General features: G+C 39.4%; 2 protein-coding genes across 4 annotated transcripts; one reads left to right on the top strand and one right to left on the bottom strand.

Annotated features, from left to right (window-relative positions):
* Window positions 1–1,626: 1,626 nt before the first annotated feature.
* Window positions 1,627–21,049, bottom strand: LOC131531526 (sodium-dependent lysophosphatidylcholine symporter 1-like). 3 transcript variants are annotated; one of them, XM_058762336.1, is made up of 18 exons: window positions 18,192–21,049; window positions 17,513–17,578; window positions 12,819–17,128; window positions 12,459–12,567; window positions 10,449–10,635; window positions 10,112–10,231; window positions 9,030–9,154; window positions 8,678–8,810; window positions 8,262–8,340; window positions 7,439–7,611; window positions 7,220–7,310; window positions 6,462–6,583; window positions 6,242–6,325; window positions 5,829–5,912; window positions 5,512–5,624; window positions 4,471–4,614; window positions 4,187–4,363; window positions 1,627–3,811 (listed from the first exon to the last, which is right to left on the bottom strand). In XM_058762336.1, exons 5-18 carry the CDS (start codon window positions 10,527–10,529, stop codon window positions 3,769–3,771), a joined length of 1,569 nt encoding a protein of 522 aa, XP_058618319.1. In that variant the 5' UTR covers window positions 10,530–10,635; window positions 12,459–12,567; window positions 12,819–17,128; window positions 17,513–17,578; window positions 18,192–21,049; the 3' UTR covers window positions 1,627–3,768. The 3 variants fall into 3 exon arrangements, with proteins under 3 accessions (XP_058618319.1, XP_058618320.1, XP_058618318.1); XM_058762337.1 differs by having other exon boundaries at window positions 12,819–17,123; XM_058762335.1 differs by having other exon boundaries at window positions 12,819–12,931.
* LOC131531554 (F-box only protein 6-like) lies at window positions 11,440–12,593 on the top strand. Its single transcript, XM_058762389.1, has 4 exons — window positions 11,440–11,448; window positions 11,847–12,143; window positions 12,254–12,345; window positions 12,479–12,593. Exons 1-4 carry the CDS (start codon window positions 11,440–11,442, stop codon window positions 12,591–12,593), a joined length of 513 nt encoding a protein of 170 aa, XP_058618372.1.
* Window positions 21,050–24,806: the final 3,757 nt, after the last annotated feature.

The raw sequence follows: 24,806 nt of genomic DNA, 5'->3' as shown, positions 1-24,806 counted from the left end.
AGATGAGTCCCCCAGCCTCCAGCTCATTTTAAAGTACCTATTACATAACATGCTCTCAACACCCATTTCATCTGTAGTGTTGTAATGTGGGTGACTGACTGGAGTAGCACGGATCCACCTCCACGAACAACATGTCAAGTCACCCAACACCAGTGTTGCCAACCTAGCAATTTTGTTGCTAAATTGAGCAACTTTCCAGACTACCCTAGCAACTTTTTCTTCCAAAAGCACCTAGCAACAAATTTAGCTATTTTAAAAATTTATTTGGCAACTTTTAGCAACTTTTGATAAGTGACTCAGACAATAAAAAGGCACACATTTTCCATCCAAATTACACAAAAAGAGGAAACTAAAGATGCCTAGCAGTACACACCTCACATGAATTGACTTAGCTGCTATTTGCAATCCTTAAATTTTACAATAATAACAGTTGAATAATTGTTCATTCATGATAGACTTTGATAGACTTTGTTAGTAGCTTGTACCTGCGAAATTATATTAAAATAAATATTACACTGTAAGAAAAATAGAAAAGATACTAGTAATTTTCCAGGACATTATTAATTGTAAACCTGTTACCCGAAAACACAATATGTAATTTAAAATGCAGGTAAAAAAAACAATACCATAATTCTTTCATATTGACATAGTAGATTGTGCACTATTTTTACAGACGTTTCTTAGAGTGTAGCATACTAACTAACTACTAATACACTGCTTAAAGCCCAAATCCTTGAAAGAGACTTTGTTAAAGCATAATTGTTGAGAATGTGTAGTATTTCTAGTTTACTAGCTATTAAAAAAAAACTTAAATTGTAATCATTCAAAAATGTGTAAGTGTTCAATAATTCAATATATTAAAAATACAGTTATTTATATTTTAATATTATACTATGCATATTATTTAAATAATATGCTAAAATAAACAAATCAAAACGAACATATTTAAAATATATTTTTTGCTGAGATTTGATGTTGTGACACAATTTTGCGTCGTGATTACGCAATGACGTCATCGCGCAATGACCATTTAGCAACTTTTAGCAACAAATCGACTTTCCTTTAGCAACTTTCTCTGAAAATTAGTTGGCAACACTGCCCAACACATGATAAACGGCCACAAGGGGGCGCGATGCAATGCAGAAGACCATGCACGTTTTTACACGTTGCTGTTTATTTATACACTTTTACATCATTATCATTGTGGAATAAAAGTGCTGTATCAAACACTTAGACTAGCTGTGTGTATGCTTTCAACGTTATACTCTCTCCCAGCTTATAGGTTTTTTTTTTTTTTAAATTGTTACAGTTTCTGAAACTAGCCTATGGCTCTTTTCTCTAAAGTCTAATACACACAAAACAGGCACACACAGCAGTATTCATCTCCTGCGAAGGCAAACACTTCCTTCGAAACTATTTTAACTTTTACAAAAAAAAAAAAAAAATGTATTTTTGCATAGTACACATAAAAAGATACAGACATGCCAAACTACACACTGATATGACAAATGTAAAACACTGCTATCTTGTATCTTTTGATTATTCAGTGTGCACTGGACATGTACACTGTACATAGCACTCACATGTACATGTATGTACAAAAATGCACTGTATATACACAACGGGTGAGCTTTACAGTTATTATTATTTCCTTTATTTAACCAGGAAATCACATTGAGATATTGCTATCTCTTCTTCCGGTAAGACCTGGCCAAGACGGCAGCACATAAAGTTTCATACAAAAGAATCACAGAGACAGTACCACAAATTACACAATCATAATTCATAAATAAAATCTGATCATGAAAAACAATTACAGGTATCCTTTAAAACATTATACAAAAGACATTTAAAAGTACTCAATGTTGGAAGTGTAATTACATTTTGCAATTCATTCCAAGCCCAAGGAACATAAGCAGAGAAAGCACATACTAAGACCTAAAGACAACATACTAAGACGACTAAAAATCATATACTATTTGAGTTTAAAACCAATTTTAACTTTAACAACGAGCACTGCAGAACTTGAAAAGCATCCTTGAACTGAACTGAATCAACACTGACTTACTTGAGACAGTCTTGGCATACTAGAGCTGCCTTACGGCAGAATTTGATACTAAAAGGTGACTTGGATGCATTTTCAGTAGCCTATATATTCACACAGTTTACTATTTGTTTCACAAAACATTTAATTTTGTAATAGGTAGACTTACATTATGTATATCATGTATAACTGTTTTCACACATGATCATTGGGTGTAGGTAATCAGTAATTACAGTTTTTTTCAACTGCTTACATTTTCAAAAATTTGCCTCCAAGAATTGCACACACAAAAATGCCTCACATCTCTTGCTAAACGAAGCACTGCATTCAGAATATCACAAACACATCTCAAAAGCAAACATTTGCAAACACCTTTGCCTTAATTCCTGTTAGGGAATTGTGTGTTGTGTATTGCAAAAAGTGTTTTATGAAATTGAAAACTGAGTCAAAGGCTGAGAATTAGTGTATTGTTTTACAGATTTGGTGTGTTGTTCTGGTGTTTGAGTGTCAGGCTTCCGAAATTGTGTGACAAGTAACGATTTTGTGTGCAGTGTTGCCAACTAATTTTCAGGGAAAGTTGCTAAAGGAAGGCCGATTTGTTGCTAAAAGTTGCTAAATGATGTTGTGATGTCATTGCGCAATGATGTTATTACGTAATCACGATGCAAAATTCTGTCACTACATCAAATCTCAGTCAAAAATATATTTTATATATGTTAATTTAGATTTGTTCGTAAAATAATATAAATGCTAATATAATATTAAAATATAACTATTTTAAATACAAAATTTAATTGTTCAATAATTCAATGAATTAATAAACGTACACACTTTTGAACGATTACAATTTAAGTTTTACATTTTTAATAGCTAGTAAAACTACACATTCTAAACAATTAAAGTTTTAAGCAGTGTATTAGTAGTATGCTACACTCGATAAGAGAAGTCTGTAATTTTGTGTAATTTAGGTGGAAAATGCATGCATTTTTATTGTTTGTGTCACTTATCAAAAGTTGCTTAAAGTTGCCAAATAAATATAAAAAATAGCTAAACTTGTTGCTAGGTGCTTTTGGAAGAAAAAGTTGCTAAATCTATAGCAACAAAATTGCTAAGTTGGCAACACACTGTTTGTGTGTAAGCAGTTGGAAAAAAAATTGTGGCATTTAAATAGCAGTTTTTCGCAAATTAAACAAGAACAGATAATGTGCCTAGCATTTTTGCAGACTTGGTCTGAAGATTGTGCCTCAAGTAGCCTACAACCTTTAGTGTGTAAGTAATTTTAAAAAATTGTAATATGCAGAAACAGTTATCAGTAAGCCATTTATTCACTGGTTGATATAAACACTTTTTACAATCAGCTTAATATGGGTTTGATGCAGGATTATCTGTTTGTCTGCATATGGTGCAGAAATTACACACTGCACCTTTAAGTGCAGTAATATTTCACAATTCTAGTCCTGAGGGCCCAACAGCATTGCACATTTTCATTGTCTCTTTTATTCATCTCTTTAGTAGAGGTTCAGCTCATTAGTAGAGATCTCCCTGACCTGAGCTAATTGTGCATGATTAGTGAGACTCCTAAATAAGGTCGGGGTCCCCAGGAGCAGGATTGAAAAATATTCACAATGCCCAATGAAAAGGCCTTTACACTGAGGTGAAAACAGAGAATGGTCATGATCAACAGTTCAGCAGTGTTACAAAAGCAGTGAAAGCCACTCATTACTTCATAGGCTTAGTTCTTCTTCTTCTTTCAAACCGGTCACAGTCCTGTGTACGTCAAGATAACACACAGTGATGGCACAGTTAATACAGCTATTGCAGCTTGTCAAGCATTTCATGCAAAACTGAAACACAGTGTGAGAACATGAAGACATCCCTGAACATAATATAATAGACTTAATTTCCATAGAAGTAATATGAATCTTGGCCTTTAGTGTATAAGAAGTTGCTTCTGTAATAATGGAAGTTGTAGTGACAGACCAGAAAAAAACAAAACGCTCTTTTTGATATGAGCACTGCTTCTGTCCCATTATCTTTTTTAAATTCTGTAGAATGCATTAATGTCACATGACTGAGCTGAATAAACACCTTCAGGCGGATCAGTACCTTCAGTCTTCTAAGTACACAGACAGAAACACATACCCTGCTTTCCTTAATGCGTCTTGGATTTTCTGTCGCCGCTCTTCATTGATGGGATAGAAGCAAAAAATTACCAAGCTGATGAGCAGTAGGCAGATTGGCACAGGAGCGAAGAGCACCCGCAGCGAGTATATGACCTCTGGATTGTGTTTACAAGCACCAGACTTGTATCCTACAAAACTGAAGAGTTAGGGAAGGAGAACATCACATGAAGTTGTAGGTTTAGGGGGATTCAGAAAAAAGATGTGGTGCACAAATGTGAAAATCTGATTGGAGGAAGCTCTTACTGTAAAACCAAGGTAGAGACTCCAACAGACATGCCTCCTCCGAATTTGTTGAAGAAAACATAGCAGGAGTAGAACAATGGTTCTAGATCCTGGCATGACGGGTTCTTGACTTTGAAGTCATCCACTACATCTGGCAACATTGACCTAAAATAAATAAACAACCTGGTTATACACTATATACATGTCATACATGTTTCATATACATATATACATATATATATATATATATATATATATATATATATATATATATATATATATATATATAAAATCACCAGCCACTTTATTAGGTACACCTATTCAACTTCTCATTAATGCAAATATCTAATCAGCCAATCACATGGCAGAAACTCAATGCATTTAGACATGTAGACATGGTCACGATGATTTGCTGAACCTCAAACCAAGCATCAGAATGGGAAAAAAAAGGTGATTTAAGTGACATTAAATGTGGCACTGGTTGTTGGTGCCAGACGGGCTGGTTTATTTGAGAAACTACTCATCTACAGGAATTTTCATTGCATAACCATCTCTAGAGTTTACAGAGAATGGTCCAAATAAAAGAACATAGTGAGCGGCAGTTCTGTGGTTAAAAATGCATTGTTGATGCCAGAAGTCAGAGGAGAATGGCCAAACTGGTTCAAGCTTATAGAAAGGCAACAGTAACACAAATAACCACTTGTTACAAGGTATGCAGAAGAGCATCTCTGATATGCACAACACGTCCAACCTTGACGCAGATGGGCTACAGGACACTCCTGTCAGATAAGAACAGGAAACTGAGGCTAAGACCTCGGCTCACCAAAATTGTACAACAGAAGACTGGAAAAAGGTTGCCTGGTCTGATGAATTTCAGTATGATGTCATTCTGAATCGACCAAACATTATAATGATGAACATATCGTACAACTAATTCCCAGCTGACCACCATCTGGGTTAGCGTAATGTCTCAGTATTGCATGAGGAAAACATTGGCTGGTGTATGTGTTGGTGAGCGAGGGGTTTAGCAGTAAAAGAGAGATTACATGAGCGTTAAATTACCAAGGGAGTAGATAGAGGGCTGCCAGACTTGTGCCAGCTACCATGGACATAATAATGAAGACAGGTAAATTACTTTTCACTAGGGATATCACAATTAGAGCTGGGATATAAACCTGTAGAGAAGAGGAGAAAGAGTGATAAAAAAAGTGGAAACTATTTCAGTTAAAAATATATATAATGTCAGCATAAAGACATGCTGAAGGGCTGCATTTAATGTTAACTTTACAAACAAATATAAATTGTAGTTGTAATAGCACTCCCATTTCCTTTCTGTGCAGCCATGAATAATCTTGTTAGAAACAAAGAGTGGTGCTCACTGATAGGCCGATGAATATGGTGGTCTTCTTGCCTTTTTTGACCAGTAGAGCCTGCCACATTGGGATGGATATTGTAGCTGATGTCTGCACAAGAAAAGATTACATATTTTACAAGTAATTTGTAACAAATGTGAGACTGTTCAAAAATGTTTAATATGTTGTGCTTTAATATAATATAATTATACAATTAAATGACTATAATATAATGTGTCATATCATATGTCATAAAATATAAAATAATAATAATAATAAATTACAAAAATTAAAAGTAAAATGTAAAAATATATATATAATTTATTTTTTAAATACTCAAGAAACCTGGCTACATAAGGTTATGAAAATTTATTTGTATAGATCAGATCAGGTAGAAATTGTATTTCTTACAATACCCTTTGAAATAATGGATCCCTCACCAGTAATACAAGAACAAGATGCTGAAAATATTCTCCCATATTCGCTGCGTGAGTACAGAAGAGGGCGAAATTCCCTTGAGCCATCTGAAACAAATATTAATGTCAACACTATTATACACACCTGGGCATTTTTCAAGGCAATACAAACATGCTCTTTTGGCATTTTTATGTTTAACAACCATTAAAATATATTTATAATTTAAACAGAAAAACTTCTGACCTGGAAGGCTAGTGAAGCAAATAGGAAGCCAAATACAAGCCGCACATATGGAGTGTGTCTCACCATCATCTTCATTCCAGTTAGATAGGAGACATTTATGCGGTCCAGTTTACTCAGAGGGGCTGAAGTGAGAAGCAGACATATGCAAATCATTAGTCAAGAAGTCACTGCATTCAGTCAATGGGCCAAATACATTGCCTGGCCAAAAAAGTTGCACAAGTTGCATTGTTATGAAAGTTTTTTTTCTACCAAGCGTTGCATTCGTTTTTAGCGGAGATCTTATATTGACAATGGGAGTACTCCCACTATCTGACCCTGAGGCAAACCACTCTGTAAAGTCTTCCAAAATCCCCAAACTTTCAATGGGGTTATTGTCGGGATACTGTGATGGCCAATTCATACATGAAAATGATTCCTCTTGCTCACTGAACCCTTCTTTCACACTTTGAGCCTGATCAATCTGATAAATCTGGAACTGACATCCTGGAATCTGGTCATGAAATACGTCTTCCGACATGGTTGTTTAAGAAATTAAAAGGAAACATATAACATGCCAAAAGCACTGCAATAAATATCCAAACATAAACTCTTAAGTATTTGCTGTTTAAATTCAAACGGCAACTTCTTTTGGCCAGGCAGTTTATTTATGCATATGTTTAAAAATTACTGATGCACAATTAGCAAAGGCTGAAAGAACATGTGGTACACCAAACAACAGATGGTAGCATTTTAACTCATGTTAACTCATTTGCACCTACCCAACTGCTCCTTCACGCCAAGAAAGAGGACGAGGCAGCACAGAAAGTACAGCATTCCCAAAACTAATGCTCCAGTCAAATACGCTTTTCTCTGTAGAAATTAAAAGACAAATCACAATGTATATTCAGTTAAAACTTTGCTGGAATACTTTCCATTTCAAAGCCAATAGCTAAACAAATTCCACTATACACATTAATAGGATGTTCTCTGTGCCTCACTGTATTTTGTAGAGTGTCAGATATGCCATCCAGCGTTTCAGTCTGGTTCCCAGAAGGCCCTTCCGTGTCGTTCTGTAAACTGCAGATGTGTGTCCTCTTGGCATGGTGCACCCCCACTATCTGACCCTGGATGGCAGCTCCCGCCAGTGTAGCAAACACTTCCATGCCCATTCCTGTATCGTGAGAGACAACAAAGCCCTTGACATTTCTCTTTTATATAGGAAACAGATCTCAGTTAAGGTTATATCCTATATGTTCAAGTTTCTGCTCTCTACTTCCACTATCTCTGGAAGTTTATCATCATGGATAACAGAGACCTATTGTTCTCTCTCTCTGTAAAACCTTCAAATGTTCTAGCTTTTAAACTTTTTTAAAACCTTTCAAACAAGATTTTGTTCAGCCAACATTCAAAGTTTATTTACTTACATTACTTACACTCTATATTTATTTTTTCTTTGTGCATTTTTGAAAATTATTTTTTTAAGTTATTATTTGGACCTTTTTTGGATAATATACAGACCAGACAGGGCCCCTTGGGCCCAATCAAACTCAGGTTAGGATAGATGATGAATAGATAGATAGGATAGATGAAGGGTGCCATACTGATATTTTACCCTTTTAATTGCAATCTTGCATCAGTGTGTATGGCTAATTTTTCGTTATTTCATTCCAGTTGTCCTTTTTGAAAACAGCATGTATACTTGTAAGCTGTTTCATCAAACTCTAACTTACAGTATCGGTGGAGATTCAAGACTAGAACACAAGATATGTGTTCTACGTCAATCCTTTCACCTAATCATCTATTTATGCTATATTTTCTTACTGTAACCAGTGGCTGAATCACGATCCTTCTGATTCCCCCCCAGAAACATGTTTAGGGAAGAATATGGCACATGGTAGCACTGAACAAGACAGAGACAGGGAAAATTGCTCAGTTATGAATCATATAACACTTTATATAAGCAAACAACTGTCTGGAAACTACAGTGGTGAGTACTATATTTAACTTTGGAGTAAAGTATGCTATCACCATGAGTTGGGCATCATAGTGACACTGTATATTTGTTTGTAATGTATGCTGAATGTACATTCTAGTGTATTATTGAATATTCTGTTAAAAATAAAAAATTTAAACATCCCCCTATGCAGGAAATGTCCTTAACAGCCAAACATCTTTTATTCTAAATCGGTAAAACAGCAGTTAACACAGTGGGCAGATAACGGTAATAGTGGTCTTACACTCATGAAGGAGTCAAACAGACAGCACCATGTGAAGTACCAGCCGAACGTGAAGCCAGAGGACATGGTGTCCTGTGGGGTATACCAGAGCATAACGTATGATAGGACCCCAAGTGGCATTGTGAACACAATCCTGCATAAAGAGCGAAGTTGAGCACAGAGCAGACATGTGACACACAATTTTGCAGATTCTGCATTTTTAAAAGAATCCATTTGAGTACAGTATATTATCGTTTATATGCTCAAAACCGGTAATATAAGCATAAGCAGCCTCTGGTCAAACTGTGAAATATCTAAAAACAGAGTTGAGGAAGTACTTCACACCCAGTGTGACGTAAACCAGTACACTCACCAAGGAATAAGTTTGCCAATTCTGGTCCGACCACTCTTGCTCACGGCATATCCAATCAGAGGATCCGTAATAGCATCCCAAGCTCGACCAAGGAAGAGAATGATGGATGCAGAGAAAGCTCCCATCTATAACAAAAATATAGACAGAAGAAAATTTATCTTAAAAACTCACTGTTCCCCATTTTTGTTACAAAAACTTCTTTGTAGTATGAAAATGCAGTTACATATAAAATAATGTTCCACCAAGCTGTTAAAATACACAGTGCATTAATTTTCACAGGACCTTTCACATGTTCATTTTACTTCCTGTGCTAACAGTTCAGCTAAACACTGTTGAATGTGGCATGCAAACATAACATGCAAATTCAGGAAGAGTTAATGTGGAACACGATGGAGCCTCATGCATTTTATAAATGCTCAGCTGTTCTAAGTTTTTAAAACTACAGATCACACAGTGATTGTGTTTCACAAACAGCCCACAAGGAAAGTAAATGCACAGGGTTTGATGCTACAACCTTCATTTACCAGCCCCAGATCTTTAACCACTAGGGCTACAGCACTCTCAGAGGGACATTAGAAATCAATGGAAAATCAAAATAAGCAATGTAAGCAAATAAGACAAGGTGAAAAACATATCAGGATATTATAAAAATGTTATTATTAAAAAACTATCATATTTCTGTTTATATTCTAATGGAAAGTGAAGCTCAGTTAAGAGATACAGCAGATTCCATTATATTGAGTTCAAAAGTGATCACAGAATATCATGTGACACATTTACACAGGTAAAAATCCAACAAATCATAATGTAAGTCATATGTGCATTTTGTACAGTTGTATTGAGTGATTTCCTGGATCTCTATCAAAATAATAGGTGTGGTAGTGTTAAAAACCACATGTTTTTCTCTAATACTTTCTTCAAAAGTTGTGAAGAATGTATGTAACACAACCTCTTTGCTCATACGAAGTGTGTGAAAGGCTGGTGTGAAACTTTTATAGGACATAAAGTATGTAAGAGGTTCTGATCAATATGGTCACCACTGACAGTTGCTAAAAGACCACAGCTTCTATCCTTTCTCTTACCTTCACAACATCCAGTAAAAAGATCTGCATGAAAAAGCCCTTGGCGTTTGCAGTCATTTGATAAGGCATTCCTCCAACCGCATAGCACAGTTTTCTGGATAAAGGGATGCCTGGATTTTTCTGCACAAGATCAACACGTAAGCATCAACTTCTCATGTGAACGATTTTGTGAATGATGCTATATTTCAGCGTTAAAACGAGAAATAAAGCATTAGTCTATTCTCAAATGCTAACTGTTTAAAATTTGCAACATCTTTTAGTTTCCTCTATGCTGAAAAGTTATAATTTACATAATCAAAACCTGCGGTTTATAAAGAATTCTCTATAAATGTCATACCGGTTGATTGTCGTCATTTTCCGTGGCACAGATGTTGTCGTCTGTTTGTTTGTCCAGTACACTGCTACTATCGTTGGCCATCGTTCAGTTATGGAAGAGTTGCCAGTTATAAGTTTCTACTGCTTCTTATACTTGTTGCAAAGTAGGCGTGGCTGTTCCTCTTAGTCCGAAAGCATTTGAGGATACCCTAACCCAAAACCCAGAACAAGTTTCGCAATATTAGTTAAACAAATGTATTATTTTTCTCTCTGGTAAATAATTGTAGTGAAAAATTTATCGACAAGTGATCCAAAGACGAAAGTCCAGTCAGTCAAACAAACGTACGTAGGCTATTCTCTGCCAGTATGGTACCTAATTCTAAATTCTCTGATTTTATAGAATCTACATGGCAGCAATTCTATTCCAATGTTTGTTGAATTCCAACACAGGCACACTTCATTAACGAAGCTACTGATCGGTGATCACCTCAAACAAATCTTATTTAATGAGGAAAAGTAGGCTATAAAAACCACTGCCGTGGTCATCACTACTGATGACCATGCCAAACTTTTTTTAACAGTTTAGTGCATGTTTGACTCAGGAAATCCTCATTTTAGAATGACTTACGCATTTCATATTAGTTTTTTTTAATGCATCGTCAAATTTAGGCAGTCTTTACTGTTATCGGAGTGTACTCGTTCGCTGAGCACATATAGCAGACATTTCCTGTCATTCCAAGTTTATTGTGAGAAAACAGTAGCGGTTTGATCCACGATTCCTGAACCTGGATTTCCACACTAGCTGAAAAGTCTACTAGCGAAGTTAGGCTGAGCTGACAACAATCAGCCGGTTGTTAAAGCAGAAGATGGTGAGTGTCTAATGCTTTCAAGTGCAAAATCTTTCCAACAAGGGAGCAAGTCGCGGCAATGGCATCGAGCAGCGGCAATTCCTGCAATTCTGTGGCAGCTGCCACTGTTTATTACAAAAAAAAAAAAAAAGAGAAAGAGAAAGTATGGTCAAAGTATTTAGTGTATATTGATGTTAATACTTCAAACTTCTCAAAAGATCGAAATAAACAATCTTTTATTACAATAAATGCTATCAATTCTTGTGTCACTGAAGATCAAAACTCCCTACATAATTATTTTAGCCATTATGTATCATTTTTTGTTTATTGTGTTTGTTCAAGCAATTATTCATTCTGTGATATGGTAAGTTTTATATTTAGTAAACTCATATCTTACTGTAAATATGCAAGATGTAGCCTAACTGGCTAGAGTGGAGTGCAATTCACACATAGGCTAAGTAAAAGTTTTACTGTAAAACAATATTTAATTCATCCATACATGTCGTTCCAAACCAAACCTTTCTTCATGGAACACAAACTACTATTACTCTAAACTTTCTTGGGGGAAGTAGATTACATCTGCATATGTCCTCTCATCGTTCCTCCTTGGTCAGTGCCCAAGTCTGCAGGCAGATGTTCCTCTAGCTGTGGTTGAGGAGATCCTCCTGAATCTGCCTGCTCATCAGGTGGTGCGAGTCTGTCGTCTGGTGTGTCATGAGTGGAAGGAGCTGGTGGACAGTGCTGCACACTGGAGAGTGCGCTGTCGGAGAGAGGGGATCCAGCCACGTGATGCTTCCAGACCACCAGATGACTGGCGCTTGTTTTACTTCTTAACTAAGAATCGACGTAACTTGCTCAAGAGCAGGTGGTGAGCCACATAATTAAGCTTACACAACCATGATATGACAACTGAGTACATACTGTATAAATACGTGAACTTATGCATCAGCCAGTGTTTCTTCTTTTATGTTCTTATTAGATGAACTTCAAGGCTGGAATATTATACAGAATGTGGATAACTGCTGGGCTGCACATGAATATAGACGTAGTCCTAAATTTCTGGACAACAAGGTCACCAAATGTTTTGTGACATCTGTATGTTTGATATTTTGGATCCTTCAAGAAAGTTTTGAGCCCATTTCATTTCCAAATAAATTTATAAAGCCAGTCCACATATGAATCACCTATAAACCTTGTTCCTCAGGTTGTGTTGGAAGCAACAGCTGATTGATTTGAAGAAAGAAGGCTACAGCGCTGCTTTCATGGATCAACTGCAACAGTCATACATGGCATCTGTGGAAAGGCATGAGTACAAGTAAACATTTACTGTTCACTTATGGTTGGACTCCTCCTACCAAAATGAATGCACATAAATGGGACAGCACATAAATAAATAACAATGCAAGCATACCAAAAACTTACATTTGATGCATTTTTTTAAGAAACATTTTTAGAAGGAAATCAGACTCTTTATTATTATTGTTTAATAATCAAAAAATTAAGCATGACAATCAATAATCTTAAAATATGCAATTGTGGCTTACCCATGTCTCTGGTATGTGTAAACACTTCTCATCCCACTTAATGCCTTGGTGGCTTCATACTCTTCAAGCACATCATCTCCTTTCGATTTTTCTGTTAAACCAGCATGAACCATCTGTAACAATATTAAAGGAACAGTTAACTTAAAATTGTAATTCCAAAACTATATGATTCACATTTGCTGAACACAAAACACGTTCATGCTTTTAAAAAAAAAAGATAATGAAGTGTCTCAAGTAGTTTATGCGACTCGTGTGCCATATTCCAAGACTTGTGAGGGCACAAAATCAATTTAACTGACAAACAATTTAACTCATTCAGTGTCTTCCTTGAGAAGACCAACTCCCCCGTCCGCTCTGCATCGCAAGTGAAAGAAAATGTCTCTCTGAGAAAGGTTTAGGAGTGCACATCACACAAATATCGCTATAAATCAATATGATGTTGTGAAATATAAATGAGATAAAACACTTAACTTTCGGCGTTTCCTAAAAAGAAACGTCCTCGTCTGGTCCGCCTCGCGAGTGGAAGAAATGTCTTTAAAAAACGTTTAGGCGCATACACCTCATAAATATCGCTATAAAACGATATGATATTACAAAACAAATATTGTGATTAAGATTAAACACTTAATTTCGCTGTTTTCCGTCCTCATATGTTCCGCACAACATGATTTCACAGAATTCCGTGTAATAACCACGGACTTAATCAACCCCCGAATCTGTGGTGGCTCACAGAAGTAATACCAATGCAAGTCAGTGACAGGCATCAGCCGTGCTCCACGCACGGATGGTTCAACACTTTAAATAGGAAACCCTTAGCATCAATATCCCGACGCGATAAAGGGAAATTTATCGTCATCATTATTGTTCAGAAGTGGGTAGGTTTAGGGTAGGGGTGGGGTCAGGTACTCCAGTGAAAGTATAAATTTATATACAAAATATAACTGCATCGGAGTCACTCTTTTTACGTAGTCCGATGCAGCGCTGGTGTTGAACCAGTGAATCCGTGCGTGGACCACGGCTGATGCTTTCTGTGAGCCCATCCCCCACAATATTATCCGTCTGCAATATATGGAAGGCCGTCGGGGCCAAAAGTCTTCAAACGGAACGCGTGAAATTTAACCGTGTCTACAAGCACAATTTGTCCACGTTAACGCGGCAAATTTAAACGCGTTTCTTTTGTACGTATAGACACGCACATTTTGGCCGTGTTAAGGCGTCGATTTTTGCCGCGTTTATTTGGTGCGTGTAAAGACGCACAGTTTGACCGCATTAAGACGACATATTTGAACGTGTTTCTCAACGCGCACGTTCTGGCCGTGTTAAGGTGGCAATTTTGAACTTAAGGCATTACAATCTATATTGTATAGCAATAGACCAATTTCATGTAGACGTCACAGTTACATCACACGCAGCTGCGCGCGCATTGTGGTGGCAGAAACACATGGTAACAAGCGGAGTGAAACGGGAAAGATCCACAGAATAAGAGATAAAATGTACTGTTGTGCCTTTGGATGTCAGAATCGGAATGCAAAAAAGAAAAAGAAAAAAAAGAATCGGAATGCAAATAATTTTTTATAGAATACTGTCGTCAAAAACGCCATTTGAAGCTAAACGCAGAAGTTTAAACGGACAGACTAATGAATGAAACCTGCTATGATTACTCTACTTTTAAAGCATGAATTTGATTTAAACAATTGGTCAACATAATATTCACATATACAGTTCATAGGGAATACATTATATTTGTCCTACAGTTACAGCATGAAATAGTATTTAAACCTATACCAATTTGCATCACGTTACCTATTTTATCTCACAATTCTTTTTTGAGACTTTTTTTTTCCAACTTTATATTTCGTATTTCGGACTTTATAACTCGATTTAACTCAACAATAGCGAGTTTGTCCATTCTGAGGGGAAAAGCCAGATGTGTGGGATATAACTCAAAAGAGAGAATGACCAGTTGATTTTTCTTATCAGACTTGTGAGATATAATCTCGGAATTGCGAGAATAAAGTCAGAATTTTGAAATATTGAAATTTAAATTTTAACGCTGCTGCCACTGCCAGACAATAAATAAATAAATAAAATAAAGGACGACAGCTGTGGTTAAACGAGATAAAGAGTGGACTGGACAGAAAAATCATCAGAAAAGCTCGCGTTTGCAGGCGCACACTTCTTATCAGAAAAGGTTCAATAAAGTATTGTCTTTTGTTGTTATGGGCGCGTCTAAATATTTCTTATGGATCTCAGTACTATGTCGTGTATGAAATAATGTCTGTGTGCATGTGTGTAAAACAACAAACGGACGATTTATATGCTTAATCATGTGTAATTGTATATACATTGTTATGAGTAATTGTGGCTGGAATAATAATGTAGCTGTAAAAATAGTTGCCTGCTGAAATTTAAACATATATTACATCTTCATAGATACACGGTGAGTTTCTCTTTACTACACGTTAGATGCGAGTCACTCAAGCGGAGGTAAAGTTAATCCTGTCAGATCCTCCATCCTTTGACTGAGTACAGGTCGGCCAATTTCGTCCGTTAAAGTTAACCTTTTCAAATAACGCAGTCCCGGACAGTATGCAGGTATGCAGCCCTTATATGCAGGTAAAATCGGAATTTCTCAAGTTATTGTTAAAAAAACAAGCTAACAGACTTCATAGCTAGCGTTAGTGAAGCGGTCAGGGGAATCTTTCTACCACCACCGAAGCTCTGCCCACAGAAAAACATCACAATGTTTACTAACAGGAAATTGGTCTATACCGGAGACCGGAGGCCGCACTTTCAGGACCCTAGTTTTTTGTGACAGCGCCACCTACCGAGCCGGAGAACCGCAGTCCCAGGAACGCATTTCCAGGACCCTAGTTTTGGAGGACTGAAAAAAGTGCCACTAAGGCAGTATTTCCACCCAGTTTTAACATTAGAATTTTAGAGTTTTTAAAAAGTTTTATTACACCCAAATACTATTTTCTTTATTGCAATTAAATCTGGGGCCGGATTCACAAAACATTCTTAAGAAGAAATTTCTTCTTAACTGCCATTTTCTTCTTATTTTTTAACTTAAGAAAAAAGTTACGAATATTTTGTATTCCCAAAAATTCTTCTTAAGAATATTCTTATCTTTTTTCATAAGATTGTTCTTAAGACAAAACCTAAGAAGAATTCAAATTCTTGAAAAGAATCTTCTTAAAAATCACCGTAAATAACTTCTTAAATTTAGGACAGCCCCAGACTTGTCTTAAATCCAAAACAGTAAGAATTATTTAATAAATTTATTGGGTTATTTCAAATTAATTGTTATATTTAAGCATTACAACAACATTAGCTACATATAATACACAGTAGGACTATTAATAGGGATGTGCGCGAGTTTTCTGAAGAGACAGCGATGACTGATAATGTAAACAATGATCGGTCATGAATGACTAGCCTATGTGTGACTAGCCTATTTTTCTGACTTCAAAACTCAGTAGCAACTCTACAAAAACAAGTCAGATAGGAAGCTTTAATTGGACGCTTTTATTTTAGCCTATAAATACGACATAATCTTTGGCAGTATGCAGCGCATATGAATGTGCCGAACACAGTACGCGTTCGCTGTAGCAGCGCGGACACACAAACCGGAAGCGTTCACTCGGATGAGAGCGCAAAAGCACAGCACAAAAACGAATCAAACAGATCGCTGCAGCTTGAGACAGACAGGCTGTTCAAAAACACGCCGCATTAAAAACGTGAAGCTGAGCGCCAGTCAAAGTCGCGACAAAAAGAGTGTGCTTGCTTATTATGATTATTATATGGTAATCTGCAGGAAGCGCAGTGAGTTTATCAGTGCATCATGTCTTCACTCAGATAAAGACTGTCATTTTCTTCTTAAGAAAAATATTAAGATGTTCTTAAGAATATATTTGAGAACTTATTAAGAATTTTTCAAGAATTGCACTTGCGAACATTCTTACGAACTTCGTGGAATTTATCTTAAGAAATTTCTTAACTTATTTCTTAAGAAGATTTTCGTGAATCCGGCCCCAGGTTCCTAGGAATGTTGAGTAATCATTGGGTCTAAGTAGCATAATATAATAACTCGTGTAAAATAAACAAGGAATCATGGTATAGTCTTTTCAGTCACTAGATCAACCACATTTTCAAGTACAGAGGGAAGACACAAGGATGACTCTGGGGTAGATTTAAGATTGTGTATATTTTATAAAATAATATATTACAACAGTTGAACTTGAACACACAAAAACTAATTTGTTCATGACGTGAACCACATAGAAAGAACTTCATGGACGACGTCTTCACTGACTCATAAGAGAGAGAAAGAGAGAGAAGTGAATGAAATAAGAACATGTTCTACTGTCTAATTTTAAATTTCATATTTAAAAGATCTTAGTTACCACAGAGCGCACACACATATACGATCCAAAAATAATTATATCAATCTTCATACCAATTAATGTTCATAATACTATTATTGCATACTGTTAAAAGATTTGGAAAACATTCATTTTGATGTTGTGGGAACAAAGGTTCTTGAAACATTCATGTCAATAAAGCCCATCTGAACTGAGAAAAAAAATAATAGAGAGAGATGCAAGAAATCTGAATAGAAATAACATATTATTGACATGACTTTAAATATTTAAAGCACACGTTGTGATGTATGCAGCAGCAGCACTACCTACCACCTGGATGCTCTCCCCTCTTTTCTCAGTTGTTTCTCTATCACCCTATTCAATTCTTCCACTTCACTGAAATAGTAAATGGAGAACATAATCACTGCTAGGTTAAAAGAAATACTGTTAATGCTTAAAAAAGGATACATTGGACATCGTGTAGAAACAATTCCAATACTTGACCAATTTATTTATACTTGAAAGCACTTCATATAGAGTACAGTACACAGTAAATGACACAATCTAACACGTGGTATTTTAACAGTCAATTATTATGATGGCCTCTCTGTTATGTCTGACTATTAAAATGTCATATGTCTCAAACAACATTATAAAACCATGTCAAAATGAAGAGAAGTACTCATATTGTGTGGGGTAACGTTAAACAGGCTGACTGTGAGCACGTGACAGTTAAAACATTAAGATTATTTTAACAATTAAAATGGAAAAACAATGAGTAATTAACAAGCTTTCACAACGAACGTGCTACAGTTTATTGTGCTGCCAGTAATTCAACACAGGCTTATCATGCTAACAATTCATTTTACAGCATTAATATATGATGGCTATGCATTCAAGACTATTTAGCAAATCACGATCACTTCGGCTACGTTAACTTTCAAATGAAATGCATCACAACTGTTTTTAATGTTAAACAAATAAAAATGTATTCACATTTGATACTCACACTCTGACTGTCATCCATCTTCGCTGGTCCTCTAACTCGGTAGGTGGCGTTGTCACTAAAAACCAAGAAATGCGGTCCTAGGACTGCGTTCCTAAAAATGCAGCCTCCGGTTTTGCAGGCAGATGCTACTCAGCCCATCACGGAATTTTCGGCGATTCCGTGATGCCACCACAGATTCGGGGTTAATTAAGTCCGTGAACATTACACGGAATTCTGTGAGATCATGTTGGTTCCGCATCGCGAGTCTAAGAAAATGGCGTCTGTGAAAAATATTCCAGATGGGTCAAGCGCGCACACGAGCAAATGTCCGAGATTGAGGTCTCTGCAGAGCAAAAGTAGGTGTTTCTGAATTGCTAGGCATTTTCAAGCTGCTGGGTGTTTCTAAATCATGCAATCAAAATGATCCCCCTGACCTAACCCCACCCCTAAACCTACCGTCACTATGACGTCAGCCAATCAAGTAACATGGTCAAAAAACGCCCCGATCTGGTAACTCCCATTACTTTGCTGCAGAGACCTAGGCCGTTTCTCAATACCAAGTACGCAAAGTTCGGACTTGCATCCTCGGTAGTTCGGACTTCGCAAGTTCGACTCGGGAGTACGGACTCTCGAGGACAGGAGAACATAAGTCCGTAATTCTGCAAATGGAACGGCAGCGTACTTGATAACGTCAGTCAGCTCGCCTAACCCAGATAGCAAACTGACATCGAATCAACGTAGAATCGATGTTTCTCGTGGCGTCGAAACGACGTTGATCTCCGACGTCGATCCGGCATCAGTTTGCTCATCGGGGTAATGTTGATCCGACGTCAGGCGCTCCATTCAAATCTAACGGAAAATCGACGCAATTGGTTGACTCACCTAACCTTGAATCGACGTTGATTTTCGGTTGGTTGAAACGACGTCATAGAATCAACAGGTATTCAACATAAAATCGATCTCATTGGTTTGCTTCACTAACGTTGAAACGATGTTGATTTCAGTTGGTAAACCGACGTTATACAATAAACGTTTTCTGCTCCTTTTAGAAATCTCGCATACTTCATAGATAAATTAGCCTGTATTATGTAATAATTTATTAATAATATACTAAACACATCACATTCAGTCATAATTTCTTTATTATTTATACAATACAGCTTGTAAACAGTTACAAATACATGATTAGCACAAACCATATAACATTTACAATCAAATACACACAAAGAGGTATTAAGTAAATTATAGGCAAATTTAAATAGTGTCAAGTTACAAATAAAAAAATAAATAAAAAAGTTATTTTATACCTAACCCACAATTGTAATATCAGTCATACACAAAGTTAATTTTTAATTGCTTTTTATACATGTAATATCACTCCATAATTACAGTTTCTTTAAAGTTGTGCAGCATTTGGGGGGTACTTTTTTAATTAATTGCATCAAAAATATTATATTTTGTATATTTTCATATAAAATGACAACATTTTATGTAAAATGTACATTTCTAATCTTCATTAATGTAAATAACATGTAAAATATGCCATCTGCTAGTTAGTGGACGATTTCTGTCACATCATATAGGTCTATTTTAAACAAAAAACGACGTGAAAAAAGTGCTTCAAGTTTTTATCTAAATGTTGAAGCTGCTAAATTTTGCTTTTGCTAGTCTATTAGTCTATCATCTCAATCATAGCAGTTTAAGAAGTGACTCGCAGAATGTTTCAGCAGATTGACTCCTGTAATTGGGTAAATACGGTTGTCACTATTCCACTTGTGAATGGATTATACAGAGCGTGCATTATAGTCGATAGCCAGTCAATATTCGGATTATATATATTTTTTTTCTAAGCACATTTTACTAATTCCAAACCACAAATATACACACAGGAGCATTTGAAAGAAGTCAATTTCAGCAGGTATCTAAAATGAGTCAATACTACTTTTACTACTTACTACTCACACTTTTAAAAACTCTGGATCTACACAAATCACGCAAATGATCTATTTTAGATTCAAAATTACAATTTTCACTTAAAGGTGATAAGTTTGCATCCCTGAATATTCAGTTGTTTATGTCCCTTTTTTATATTTGCATACAGTACATGTCTATTGTGTCTAGAATTATTGTAGCAAAACTGAGCACCTGCGACCGTGGAATTTGTATTTGTAGAGAATATTTCAGTAAAGTCATCAAGAAAATGTTTTAGGAATTGCAAACTTGTATTTTGTTTCTTTCTCTCTCAAACCAACAAAACCTTCTCAAAATCTTCACTGCAGGTGCATAAATCCTATTCTACAAATCACAAATTACGAAATTCACAGGCTGTTATACCAGATTTATGCGGGCTATATTTCATTTTTCCAGAATTTAACTGTGGTATTTGTAGATAAGTTCATGTTGCAATGACCTGCCCATCTCAATTCAAGCAGCCATTTTCAAAAACGTCTAAAGACGCATCTTTTTCATCAACACCTGACCAATTAATGCTATCACTTACCTATTCTATTCAGTTCAATTCTATTCAGTTTGATCGAATTTCAAATTCTAATCAAGCGTGCAAGTGGAATCTCACATTCTGATATGTCATGTGAGATCTCACATAAAAGTTCTACTTTACAGTTGTGGTCAGAATTATTGGCACCCTTAGTTAATATGATCGAAGAAGTCTGTAAAAATAAATATGTACTGTTTAAAATGCCACAGATCTGCCTCGAAGAGGATGTGTGTCTATATGCAAGGTGAGGAGGATGGTTTGAGTAGCCAAAGACTCTCCAAAGATCTCTTGTCAGGTGAGCTCCAAACTCATCAGGCATTATAGGAGAGACTCAGAGCTGTTATTGTGGCAAAAGGAGATTGCAAAAGTACTGAATAAAAGGGTGCCATTAATCATGCCAATGTGTATTAGAGAGAAAAAAATTACTCCCAATGAGCTTCCCCCCCACCCACTTTTTGATCTTTTATTAAAAAGGATTGACAATGCAGATTTATTTTTATAGACTTTTGTTTATATTTACCAAGGGTGCCAATAGTTCTGACTATGACTGTATATATGCAAATGTGCAAAATTTGTTCATGACTTCACATTTTTGATTCGGGTGTGTGAATGTGTTTTGCCCCACATTCACATAAGTTTCTTAATTTGTGATTTGTAGAATATGATTTGAATCTCAGAATTTGAAATGATGTAACTGTTGTGTTGTGTTTGTTAGAGAGAAAGAGTAAAAAAACATTTGGAACTCCTAAAAAAAAAAAAAAAAAAAAAAAAAAAAAAAAACTTTTCTCTGTGACTGTAAATTTACTACCTGTAATACGCACGTGTGACTATTCTTTACACCTACACATTCCACTGTCACAGGTGCTCAGTTTTGCTATAATAATACCTTAGACAGGGGTCTTGTGTGCGGACACCGCCGCTTCGGGGATCCTGTGAGGATCGTGAGCGGCCACCGCCGCCTCGGGAACTTTGTGAGCGGCCACCGCCGCCTCGGGAACCTTGTGTGCGGACACCGCCGCCTCGGGAACCTTGTGTGCGGACACCGCCGCCTGGAACCTTGTGTGCGGACACCGCCTCGGGAACCTTGTGTGCGGACACCGCCGCCTGAACCTTGTGTGCGGACACCGCCTCGGGAACCTTGTGTGCGGACACCGCCGCCTGGAACCTTGTGTGCGGACACCGCCGCCTGGAACCTTGTGTGCGGACACCGCCGCCTGAACCTTGTGCGGACACCGCCGCTTTGGGAGGATCGTGGCGGACACCGCCGCCTGGAACCTTGTGTGCGGACACCGCCGCTGGGATCCTGTGAGGATCATGGCGGCCTCCGCCGCCTCAGGAACCTTGTGAGCGGACACCGCCGCTTTGGGAGGATCGTGAGCGGCCACCGCCGCCTCGGGAACCTTGTGAGCGGACACCGCCACTGGGATCCTGTGAGGATCGTGGCGGCCACCGCCGCCTCAGGAACCTTGTGAGCAGCCACCGCTGCTGGGATCCTGTGAGGATCATGAGCGCCACCGCCGCCTCGAGAGGATCGTGAGCGGGCACCACCGCCGGGAGCCTTGTGAGCGGACACCGCCGCCTCAGGAGCTTTGTGGCGGGCACCGCCGCTGAGGAACGTGGTGCGGACACCGCCTCGGGAGGAACGTGAGCGGACACCGCCGCCTCGAGGATCGTGAGCGCCACCGCCGCCTCGAGAGGATCGTGGCGGCGCCGCCGCCGAGATCGTGAGCGGCGCCGCCGCCGAGATCGTGAGCGGCGCCGCCGCCGAGGATCGTGAGCGGCGCCGCCGCCGAGATCGTGAGCGGCGCCGCCGCCGAGAGATCGTGAGCGGCGCCGCCGCCGAAGAGATCGTGGCGGCGCCGCCGCCTCGAGAGGATCGTGAGCGCCGCCGCCGAGATCGTGAGCGGCGCCGCCGCCTCGAGAGATCGTGAGCGGCACCGCCGCCGAGGATCGTGAGCGGACACCGCCGCTTGAGTTTTGTGAGCGGACACCGCCGCTGGGAGTTTTGTGAGCGACACCGCCGCTGAGGAACGTGCGGACACCGCCGCTGGGAGTTTTGTGAGCGGACACCGCCGCCGCCTCGAGAGGATCGTGAGCGGACACCGCCGCTTTGGGAGCCTTTTGTGAGCGGACACGCCGCCTCGGGAGCCTTGTGAGCGGACACCGCCGCTGGGAGTTTTGTGAGCGGACACCGCCGCTGAGTTTTGTGAGCGACACCGCCGCTGAGTTTTGTGAGCGGACACCGCTGCCTCGGGAGGAACGTGAGCGGAAACCGCCGCTGAGGAACGTGTGCGGAAACCGCCGCTGAAGCCTTTTGTGAGCGGACACGCCGCCTCGGGAAGAACGTGTGCGGACACCGCCGCTTTGGGAGCCTTTTGTGAGCGGACACCACCGCCTGGAGGAACGTGTGCGGACACCGCCGCCTCGGGAGGAACGTGTGCGGACACCGCCGCTGGAGGAACGTGCGGACACCGCCGCCTGGGAACGTGTGCGGACACCGCCGCCTGGAGGAACGTGTGCGGACACCGCCGCCTGGAGGAACGTGTGCGGACACCGCCGCTGGAGGAACGTGTGCGGACACCGCCGCTGAGGAACGTGTGCGGACACCGCCGCTGAGGAACGTGTGCGGACACCGCCGCTGGAGGAACGTGTGCGGACACCGCCGCTGGAGGAACGTGTGCAGAAACCGCCGCTGAAGCCTTGTGAGCGGACACCGCCGCCTGAGGAACGTGTGCGGACACCGCCGCTGGAGCCTTGTGAGCGGACACCGCCGCCTCGGGAGGAACGTGAGCGGGTACCGCAGCCTCGGGAGGAACCTGAGCGGGTACCGCCGCCTCGGGAGCGCGACCAGACCACACCGCTCGCATTGACATCAGTGGGGGTTCCTGCACGCTCAGATCAGCCCGGGACGCTCTGGAAGCGGGCTGGAGGTATTGGGTGCGGCAGACGAGGCCTCTGACACCCTTTTGATTGCCGCTGGGGGCCCTGCAGCTTCTGCAGCTTTGTCGGCCACCACTGGAGGTGCTGCAGCCGGGCGAGCACTGCCTGAGGCACTCCAGCTACCCTAGCTGGGGAACATGCCAGGAACTCCACAAATTCCCCAAACGACAGGTGGTCCAGCCCCTCATCCTCCACCATTTGAGGGCTCCTCAAGGGCACTATTGAAAAGGTCCTTGAGGGCCGCATCATTGTACCCCAAACCCTCTGCTGCACCACAGAACCTCAGGGCAAACTTCCTCACATCAGTGCCCTGCTGACGGAGGGAGCTCAGGGCCTGGAACTGGAGGATGCGTTGGTAGAGGGGCTGCTGACGTTAGAGGCTGGTGGATGGTGTGAGCCCATTCTCCGCTGAGTCCTCATTTGGCTGTTACGTTCTGTCACGGACGGTCGAGAGATGAGGCGAGGACTCAAGTGCAGGAGAAAGTGGGTCTTTTAATAATAAAGTGCAACAACAAAAAATGAACAAAAACCACCCCGAAGGGGAAAAACAGGCAGGCAGGCAGAGGACCACAGCACAAGCAAACAAACCCACACACGACATGAAACATCCGACATCAAACAACGTAACAGCACAGGACTGCATACACCAGGAGACTATATGGGGAGCCAAACGAGGAGGACACAGGTGAAGTAACTGAAACAATAATGAGATAACAAGGAGGGCGGGGTCAGACAATAGACAGGAGAGCACATGGTACCAACAACAAACAACAAGCCATGTGCTACCACACACAGTGACATCTGGTGGCCAACCAGGGCCCACCAGCAGGGCCGTGACATAATGGACTATATATCTTGACATTATTTAAGATCTGCATAGTATCTTACTACAGTACATCTTGTAAGTGGTTAGGTGTGGAGTGTTATTTGAGTGTTCCCTGTGAGGCTAATATTAATTTTAATGTGAGCTAATTAATAATTTCAACTGAAAAAAAATGCAGTGTTTATTTATTAGGTTACATTTTATTTTGATGGTCCCCTTAGTCTATTGACTATAAGCAACTTTGCAACTACATGTCAACTAACTCTCATTAGAGTATTAGTAGGCTTAGGTTAAGGTTAGGGTCGGTAGAATGTTGACGTACTTGCAAAGTTACTTATAGTCAGTTTGTCTGTTGGGGAATCATCAAAAGAAAGTG

Source organism: Onychostoma macrolepis, chromosome 23 (assembly GCF_012432095.1).
Source record: "Onychostoma macrolepis isolate SWU-2019 chromosome 23, ASM1243209v1, whole genome shotgun sequence".
NCBI lineage: Eukaryota > Metazoa > Chordata > Actinopteri > Cypriniformes > Cyprinidae > Onychostoma > Onychostoma macrolepis.
This window is presented reverse-complemented; position numbering and strand designations above follow the sequence as displayed.